Source organism: Triplophysa rosa, linkage group LG24 (genome assembly GCF_024868665.1).
Source record: "Triplophysa rosa linkage group LG24, Trosa_1v2, whole genome shotgun sequence".
Classification (NCBI taxonomy): Eukaryota; Metazoa; Chordata; class Actinopteri; order Cypriniformes; family Nemacheilidae; genus Triplophysa; species Triplophysa rosa.
In genome coordinates, this window is record NC_079913.1 from 2,981,563 (window position 1) to 2,991,266 (window position 9,704).

At 42.6% G+C, this 9,704-nt stretch overlaps 1 protein-coding gene across 5 annotated transcripts; it reads right to left on the reverse strand.

Annotated features, from left to right (window-relative positions):
• Positions 1-395: 395 nt before the first annotated feature.
• On the reverse strand, positions 396-9,462 carry aebp2 (AE binding protein 2). Of its 5 annotated transcripts, none has more exons than XM_057324828.1 (8): positions 8,919-9,462; positions 6,630-6,840; positions 6,161-6,268; positions 5,676-5,862; positions 5,355-5,497; positions 5,032-5,099; positions 3,514-3,627; positions 396-3,392 (listed from the first exon to the last, which is right to left on the reverse strand). In XM_057324828.1, the coding sequence occupies exons 1-8, from the start codon at positions 9,344-9,346 to the stop codon at positions 3,365-3,367; spliced, it is 1,287 nt and encodes a 428-aa protein (XP_057180811.1). In that variant the 5' UTR covers positions 9,347-9,462; the 3' UTR covers positions 396-3,364. The 5 variants fall into 5 exon arrangements, with proteins under 5 accessions (XP_057180811.1, XP_057180812.1, XP_057180810.1 ...); XM_057324829.1 differs by having other exon boundaries at positions 396-3,389; positions 5,355-5,500; XM_057324827.1 differs by having other exon boundaries at positions 5,355-5,500.
• Positions 9,463-9,704: the final 242 nt, after the last annotated feature.

Below are 9,704 nucleotides of genomic sequence, written 5' to 3' on the forward strand. Positions count from 1 at the left end.
ATTGATGCGCATCTTTCAAAATGCAAATGGAGCAAACAAAATGTTTCAATACGTTTATAGTAAAAGAGAGATTGCAAACTAACGGTCTAAGGTTGTACCAGAAAAAAAAACGATTTCATTACACTGAATAAAAATATCTATAGACCAATTTGGAGTCGACGTCACGGTTACGTCACTGCCAGCTGCGCGCTCATACTGGTGGCAGAAAAACAGTGGAAACAAAGCAGCAATGAATGAAACGTAGGAGACAATTCCTTCAAAAATGTGTTTTTGTGTTATTGAATGTCAGAATAGGAATGGCAAAAATTATGGTGTTATTTCCTATGGAATACCATCGTTGAATATGACACTTAAGCTAAACAAGCCATTAAACGAACAGGCTGGACTGAAGAAATCATCCGGAATACTCGTTTCTCTGTGTTTATTTTATTTCAGGTAAGGTTTTCTATACTGTTTATCACACACAAATGCAAAATAAATTATGTAACGTACAGTTAAGAACGATAATTTAGATGCTTTCTGCCACCAGTTCGGCTCCGCCCGCAGAATTGAGTCGCACTGTTTGCAAACAAAAAGTTGGTCTATAGGCAACTGGAAACACGTTGGGCGACTCGCGCCGTCAGCTTCGTTACGTTACTTCAGTCACTTTCTTTGCCTAGTTCGTTTGAAATTAAATAACTTCACTTACAAATATCACATATGTTCATTTTGACATTCATTTCCATTAGTTATTTTGTTAATACCAAATGTCAAATCGCCAGAACAAAGCCAGCTCGCGATGTTTCTACAAACCGCTGAGGTAACGTTACGTGAGGTGACAGGTGTAGACAGGCAGTTGCATCGCGTTGTGTGAAATTTGTACAAAATATCAGTAACTTAAAGACGTGTAACCAGGACATTTTAAATAACCATCATGACTTCTAACCTGCGTGTCTGAAATAACGTAGGTTACCACCTACTTCATTATAAAATACATCCGCCATATTATCATTGTCACGTGACCCCTTTTTCGGTGACTTGCGTGACGTGAGACACAAAAAAATGTACTCAAACGTTGTTAAACAAGTACAATGTATTAATGCCTATAAAACTTGCAAAATGCACTGGTATTTGTAATTTATAAACTTTGGTATTTAGAGGCTCCTCAGCTCCTGTGGTCTCATGGGACAGACTTTTTTTTGTATACATGTTGAGTAAACATTTGAACCTTCTTCTGCATATGACTCATAATAAATACTAATTTCTCATGCTGAGTTTTGCATACTACATGGAAGGCTATGTTGGATGCAAGGCTGGTATAATGGCAAACAGAATATTTTGACTTCTTGTTAAAAAATACTTTCTAATTACCAAATTTTGGAACCAATTCATATATCTGGATGATTGGGCTGGTTAAACACTCAAAAACCCTGGAAATGTGTAGCACTATGGTTTCATAAGAACAGTCTTATTGTAGTTGCCATGTAGACAGCAGATGTTGTGTATTTGTCACTCAGGCGTATGCAAAACTGTAAAAATACATTTGTAAAGTCAAACATATACATATACATCTGCATTACAAATTTGACCCACAAATTTTGACTTCTCATTTGTAGTAGATGCAGAATGCGTCTCAAACCCACTGTACGAAAACCCTGAAGAAAGCTTAATTTTAAATATGCTTGTCGTAAGAGAATTAATTTCCACATTGTAAAGCCCAAACCGAGTGTGACAGTAAACAGAAACAGGAGAATTATTTTGTTATGAAATCAAACAGTGGTCAGGTGTCTCTTAAAACAGCAGCTGTACTCATCTGACACTGAGCTGAGGGCCCTGGCAGACGGCCCCTGTGCCAATGCTTGCAAATCTGCTGCAATAAAATGACTCCCAGATGCCCCCGGCCTCCTCATACCTAATAAACAAGAGTCCTGTTTGAAAAACAGAAGGTTTATATGGGCTGGAACAAGTTTTTACTACAAATCCGTTAGCAACCTGCTAAACAATTCCAGTGGTGTTCATACACTGAATCAAATAAACACACGTTTTTCGGAATTGTCCGGTTTACTACAAAGACAGAAATATAAACTATGGGGAACAGGGTCTTGTTATTTGATCTAAACAGCACCATCATTGTTGGTCTAAGAATTGTCCTATGTGCATTAGCCTAAACGCTAGTGTTAGCTTTAGCACCATTACATCGAGATGTCTATACACTCCTTGGCTTGTGTATAGCTTTAACAAAGATAACACACAAACAGTGCACACTGTAAACAGCTTTCCACCATCGCCACCAGTGAGTGGAGCAGCAACGTGTTCAAATTAACCGTCAAACTAAATAAAAGCACGCAAAACCTAAAATAAAACAAAGAAAATGTGTATGGAAGCATTTACATCATCCAAACTATTCAGCTATCACATTCTGTACAATTACATCATCTGTCAACTTGGCATATTACATCTATCTACAGTACAGTCACATTTTGCAGTACAAAAATATATTACAAATCTCCTGGAATATTTACATGGGCACTTTCTGACCAAAACGGAAAAAACAGGATTTATAAGAGCTTGTCAGAAGAGTTTAGGACGCAAGGAATGAAATTCAACTGATTCAAACGCGATGCACAACACATTTGAAAACAATCTTCCTAGACAGTTAAAAGTCCAGCACCGACAGGATTCACAATTTTTTCTTTTTCCTCTTCAAGTGATGAAAACACATTAAACTTTCACTGCATGCTTTGGCAGACTTTGAGCATTAAAAAGAGGGGGGAAGAGCAAAAGGGGAAAAAAATCTTCAGTCTCAAAAGATCGGCACGTCCACATCGGTTTGGGTACGTCAGCGGGCACTGCCACTGACAGATGTGGCCCCTCCCACCCGTCTTCTAGAAATACATCCTGAAAACAAGCAGATCCTGCTTTAGTACGGAACACACACACACACAAAGGGAACGACTGCCATTTCCAATTGAATATTTGTAGCACAAACACACTGATGCATAAACACAGAGCACACGTGCTTCAGACCCCGGAGAACCTGGGCATCCGTCCGCACACCTTTTAAAGTCTCACTTTGTAGGGTTCCATGCTGTCATTAATGTGCATGAATACAAACACATTTCCACCCTCAACAACGTTCAAATTTGCCTAAAAAAATTCCACTCTGATGAAAAAATAAAATGAATTCTAATAAACAGAGAAATGATATATTTAATAATGTCCTGGAGGAGAGGTCTGTAGGAGAAGGTCAAAGGTGATTTACTGGTGACAGGCGAACGCTCGGCTTTGATAAATTAACATTGTCTTATGGAAGGCTTTTGATCTCCCACCCACATCCCCCTGAGGTCTCCACAGCACATCACAGTAGATCAGAAAACACTTGAGGTTAGCCGCAGCGACACTGGCTCCATCTGCTGGAAAAATTCAAAGTAAGTCTTCCTGTTGGGAACTTCAAAACACATGCCCTTGGTGCTTCTTCATTCCTCGTGTTACAGATTATATTTGTGATGCGAACAGAGTGGTTCGGAGCGTCACCTGTAGACGTTGGGGTCCAGCAGTTCGGCTGTGTCCTGAGGAAGCTGCGAAAGATGGACCACTTTGGTCTTCAGCTGTGCACGGTCGCTCTCGTTAACCCAAGCGTCTGGAAGTCTGCGCAAATCACAAAGAAAAATATGTTTAATATTTCATTTCGGGAATAGCACACTAACCTTTCTTTTTAAAGTAGAGCAGCTTGCTGTATTTATGCACATAATAAATATTAAGCTCAGTAAACATTCCCACACAAGCTTGATGCTTTTAATTCTCCTCCCCACTCCCCCAACACACATTCCACAACAAGATGATTAAAAATGAGGTGGTTTTCTCTTTTCTTCTGACGTTATTCCGTGGAGGAGACTTGTTTGGCTCCGGCTTGTTGTGATGACCCAGAAATCCATTTTAAACACGGCCTCCTGGGAAAGCAACTTGTGCGGTGTTATGGTGGAGCTGACAAACATTCCCCTGGTTTAGATTGATGCCTGCGTCAGAATAGTAGCTCACGCCTAGAATCTTGTGTGGAAGTCTACACGCTTACAAAAGTGTATCGATCATCACAACACAATCGAAACTAAAGAAAAAAAGACTTACTAAGAATTACTAAAACTTAGATTACATTTACGCATTTGGCAGACGCTTTTATCCAAAGCGACTTACATTGCATTGCACTATACATTTGTTTCGGACTACGTACAATCCCCTGGGCTCGAACCCATGACCTAAGTGTTTCTAGCGCCATGCTCCAACCACTGAGCCACAGGAAAGCCACTTTCTATTAATTAGCCGCAGTTTTACTACATAAACACATTCTCATGTAAAGGAACAACATCAAATCAGCTCGTATACGTTCGTGTGAATCTAGGGAGAACGCCATCTGAGAATCGTTCGCTGTGACACGTTCAAAGGTCACCCGTCATTGCCATGGAAACGCTGAGAGGGAGAGGATATCCATTAGAAGGGATTTGGGAAAGGAACCGCTTTAAACGAACATCAAGGCAGGTTTGCCGGGCACATGAAACAGAGCTGGTGGGTGGTGACACGCGGTGACACGCAGCCTCTTCATCAGATCTGACACTAACATGGATGTTTACCAACGAGAGCTCGGCGCCACAAACTGATCTGAACATCAACGCTCAAGTGGGTGACGTCTATGAAAAGAAAGACTTTCGAAATCCATTTTTAGCATGCATGAAACCCCCAGACGCACTGCATACCACGACACCAGCCTCAACCTTCCCCTCTCACGATTAATAAAATAGCAGGCAGTATGCAGCGTGTACGCTCCAGGACAGAATACTGTTAATAAACCTTCAATATCAGTCTTACGAGAATTTCTCTGGCAGTTATTGGGACTTAAATGACCCCAGAACAGTGAATCTGTGAGCGCAGAGAGATGTCAGGTGTGTGTAAAGCACCAATGACTAACACTGCCCCCTCAGGTAACCTCTGAATCACATAAACGCCTGACATTTGGTGCAGGGCTCTGAGGTAACAGCGCAGCTCCTTTCATCCACTCACATGTCCTCCGGCGTCCAATGAAGCAGCACTTTCACCTTCCCAGAATCCTCCTTTCGCCTGGCGATCACCTGTTTCATTACACGCAACGAGAAACGTATGAGATCTTATTTATGTGTTAAGAACTGCACACAAACATCTGATGCTTCATTTCTGCTACCATGTGAAAGCAACAGTAATAGTGATGTTTATCTTAGCAAAGGATTTTTGCAGTATACAGTACACATACTCCTGAACGGCATACTACCGACAGATGTGAATAACACTTTTGTGCAGCATGTGTACACCGCCCTCTAGTGTGAGGGAGGTGAACTGCAGTCGCTCACCGTGCTGTGAAACACAACGCTGTGGCCCTTGCCCTGACTCTCAATGTGAGTCGCTAGATTGAGGCAGATGGCTCGATGACGGATGGCATCCATGGTCTGTGCATCAAAGAAGTCGTGAGGCCGCGCTGGAGGAAAGACACAGACTGCTGTTAAAGAGCAGCAGGAGTTTTAATGAAACACTGCTGGCTTTTATATGATCATTTCAACAAATTCAGGACAACACCAGAGATCTGAAAACTCTGGTTCACTTTAAGAAGGCTTAAGAATGGTTTGTTTGTTTTTTAAGAAGACTCAAAGGTGAAAGTGTCCGACGATACGTACGTAAGGAGCGTCTGCGCTTGTACTTGAGTTTCCTCCGTTTGTTTATGCTCGCTTTGGAAGGCGACTCTTCCTTCACTTTGGCTTGACTGGAGAGTTTGGAGGAGTTCTGGGAGCTGAAGTGGGTCGGGACGTGGCGCGCCAGCCCCCCCTGTGAGGCGAAGGTGGCATTGCAGCCGCCCACCACACACTGCACAGAAACAGACAGCAGCGGTTATAGTAAATAAAAACAGCTCACGTGGAGATATAATTACAGATCGAGTCCTGTGAACAGTGCGATCATTGTGCAGCCGTGACACAATGCGAGTATGTAGCTGTATTGTGCTTGCATGAGAAGTTTGGTGTTAAATCTCACAAAACCAGCTCTCACCGCACAACAAAATGTGACATAACATTATCATTTTTGTAACGTAACAAAACAATTTTCAATGCATATTCTGAATTTTCTTATTTCTTGAGTGCTCCTGTATGTGAGGAATCAGTCTAACCTTGAATGGCTTGTCTCCGCTGTGGGACACCATGTGTCTCTGAAGCCAGCTCTGACTGGTGGATGGTGTGTTATATACCTTACAACCTTTCCAAAGGCACACAAACACCTGCAGGAGAGAAACAGAGGCAGAATGAAACACCATCTGCCACTAAAGTCACACTTACACATGTCTGAACATCACTGCATTAGATCAATTCTACAAACAAGCGACACCTACCATCTACAAACAAAAACAACCTTCTGGTACTGAACAACTGCTATCCATTTTTTTAGTATGCATTATATCAGTATTGCAGTTAGACATTCATACAGGTGGAATGCATGTTCCATTAATGAATATCCGACTGTAAGTGTCATTGTAAACATTTCGTTTAAAAAGTGAGCTTATTTGCATAATAAATGTATCTTTAGCATAAACAGTCCTTGCTTTGATGTCCGTTTCATTTAATACTCAGACACACACTGACCCCTCCACGCTGGCCATCTACGTGGACCCCGCGGATGTGTTCTGCCAGGTCTGGACTGGTGTTGAACACCATTTGACACTGGTCCCAGCAGCACGGATAAGATGAGCCTTTAACTGAGGATGAAGAGGCCCCGCCGTGACCGTTCATCATAGCTGGAGTTGATCGTCCGCTGGACGCGATGCTCTCCAAGTCCATCAAAGTACTGCTAATACTGAAACACACAAGTCCAAACATGTTCTGATGAATTGTGTATACTCCTAATATTATACATTTAACACTGTATTTTAAAGATTTGAATAAATGTTATTGATTGTGTAAAGTGGTCTCTATTTAACATGTGACTGGAAAGGTTGAAAAATCCCCTGCCATAAAGGAAAGTTTTAGAAGTGAAGCACAAAATGACATGATGAGGAAAAATTGGAAATCAATCTTTTGTCACATGAACCATTTAATTCTTTCCCTTTTATTTATTATTTAGAAACAGAAACTTTTCATCCCTGAGGCCGTGTGAAGAGTAAATGAGTGCAGTGGCACACGAACACTGTAACATTGTGCTTCAGAGCAGCCGCTACAGCTGTGCCATGCAGAGGAGAAAGTACCGCAGTAGAACACCATGAACTCAACTGAATGCGACTTAATAACCCCCGAGGGGAGCGGAGGGGGATACACACAGTATGAGGAGGTTCCATCTGTTGGTTCTTTTCAGACTTGACTGCCCACAACTGACAAAAGATGTGCTGGAGCAAAGCATTCTGGGTAATCACATAAGTAGCTTTCCTGTAGCTCAGTGGTTAGAGCACGGCGCTAGCAACGCCAAGGACACGGGTTCGATCCCAGGGGATTGCACATACTCGGATAGAAATGTATAGTACAATGCAATGTAAGTTGCTTTGGATAAAATCAAAAGCCAAATGCATAAATGTAAATGGACACACTTGCCAGGCTGACTGACTTATGAGCTGAATACATGTAGAGTAAGCGGTTAACCACTATCCTGTCAGGGTGTTTCTATGTGGTTGCTAGTGTGTTCTTCTGGATGAGCGATTTGTGGCAGAAGTCTCACCCCCAATTAAAGAAGCACTAATGATTGTTAAAATGAAACTGCCGTGTCCATTTTTTTTGTAGCCTATATTTATCTGGGAACTATGAATCTGACAATGAATGGAAAATACTAAGCAGGCCTGACATGTGATAAACATCAGCACCAGGTTTATGTGCTCAGATGAGCATGTTATGTGTGACAGTACAGACTTCATAACCTCTGCACATGCAGCAGTCACACATCATATGTATGATGAGCTGAAATAAACACCATCTCAAATCTTCAAGCCCCTGAAACGTTTCAAAATGATCTCCGTCTCAACTCTGCAGGGGTGATGTGCAGTTGTTGTGTGGTGTGTGTGGAACAAACGCCCCTCACAAGAGTTACACTCCAGCTGTCCGAACATTTTAAGAGCTTTTTCCCATAGTAAGCATCACAAAGCAACGTGTCTAGCATCAAGTACAAATTCCCATCCCCACACACACACCTGCAGTCTTTGTGCCTACAGCCCTGGGCCGACCTGATACATTGTATTAATTGGAAATTGGTTTGACAGATTTCACATTTGCTAAGAGTCCCGCTTTCAAAAACACCCGTTCATTTTCACACATAAAAGCCATAGACACGAGCCCAATGCAACAGAAACACTACAACATAAAATAAACACAACCACACCCACTTGCGCGTCAAGAATGACAAAGATCTCAGCATAGAAAACGCAACCAGCAAATAAAGGGAATCGTTTTTTCCTTTTCAAAGGCAACAAGAAGTGGCGACTCCTTTAGACATCACAATCTTTCCTGGTAATATCATGTCTCCTTTATTCTCATATCAAATCAGTTCAAATGATGGTGTGAATGATTTAATGAATAACAAACACATGATGTAGTGGCATGCATGCCATTTCTACAATGACCTCTCGTCTTTGGTCAGCCATTCAACTGTATTTTAAGCCAGAGCCTGAATTTACAAACGCAATCAACTAATGCAAATGATAAACAACGGAAACGGGAATAAGAGAATAGAAAACTAAACAAAACAACATCATGAAATATAAATAAACGGGGAGGGGGAAGTGCGGATGTACACTTAAGTGTTTCAGTAACATTGTAACACTTTAACATCTGTGTTACTCTTTGTTTCTAAATGTTATATTCACATCTGTAACATTATTAACTGCTGTCTGAGGAGGATTTTACATTGTGTTTGACTGTAATGTTTGTGTTTATGAAGCTCTTGACACGCACCTGTCCTCAGAGTCCATGCGGCTGAGCGGCTCTCCATCCGAGGACGAGCTCAACTCCAGACTCGCGCGTCTCTTCATCGCGCCGCTGCCGTTAGCGCTTTTCTCCGCCGGCGAGGACGCGTTCTCCTCCTCCCTTTGTTCTATCTTCAGCGGCTCCCCCGTCCCGTCCGCACTACCGGGGGGTTTCTGCTGCTCTTTCTCCGCTTGCGGTTCGGTTTCGCCCTCGTCGCCACCGTCGTCTCCCCTCGTGGCTCCATCCGGCCTTTGTTCTCCGTTTGACTTCACGTTCGTCTCCGCTCCGTCCGCGTCCATCTTAACGGCCGGTTCCTGGTCGTCGGCGGCGCGCAGGCCCGTTTCGCTCCCGTCGCCGTTTTGTTCGCTCGGGTTCGGCGACTCTCGCTCGGGGCCGTCAGAGGTCGTCGAAGCCATCGGGTTCGGCTCCCTTGCGCGGTGTGACCGAGTTTAAGCGGCTGAAAAACCGGAGAGTTTCACCGATCGGACTGATCGTGGAACTGCTGTAGTTGATCGGGGACGCGCGGGGAGGAGCGAGCGTGACGTCAGCGCTTATTATGAAGGCGTCCACGTGCTCGCAACGATTAAAACATACAGATAGATAAAGATAAAGTAAAGGAAAAGTTTAAAATGGAAAAAACAAATGCTGTTTTAGAAGTTTTATGTAGAATGTTTTGATATGTCAAACCCACATTTTATATTCATTTAGTTTCATTTCAGTAAGAGAAAATGTAGGCTGCAGATTTTGGTGTCAAGATGGGCAAAGAAATAAATT

Excerpts from the sequence above, each read along its gene's own strand:
- aebp2 (XM_057324827.1), bottom strand. The coding sequence starts at position 9,346 with ATGGCTTCGACGACCTCTGACGGCCCCGAGCGAGAGTCGCCGAACCCG. Across the intron at positions 5,863-6,160 it reads GCGGAGACAAGCCATTCAAG|TGTGTGGTGGGCGGCTGCAA; the intron begins GTTAGACTGATT and ends GTTTCTGTGCAG. Across the intron at positions 5,100-5,354 it reads GCGTTGTGTTTCACAGCACG|GTGATCGCCAGGCGAAAGGA; the intron begins GTGAGCGACTGC and ends GTAATGAAACAG.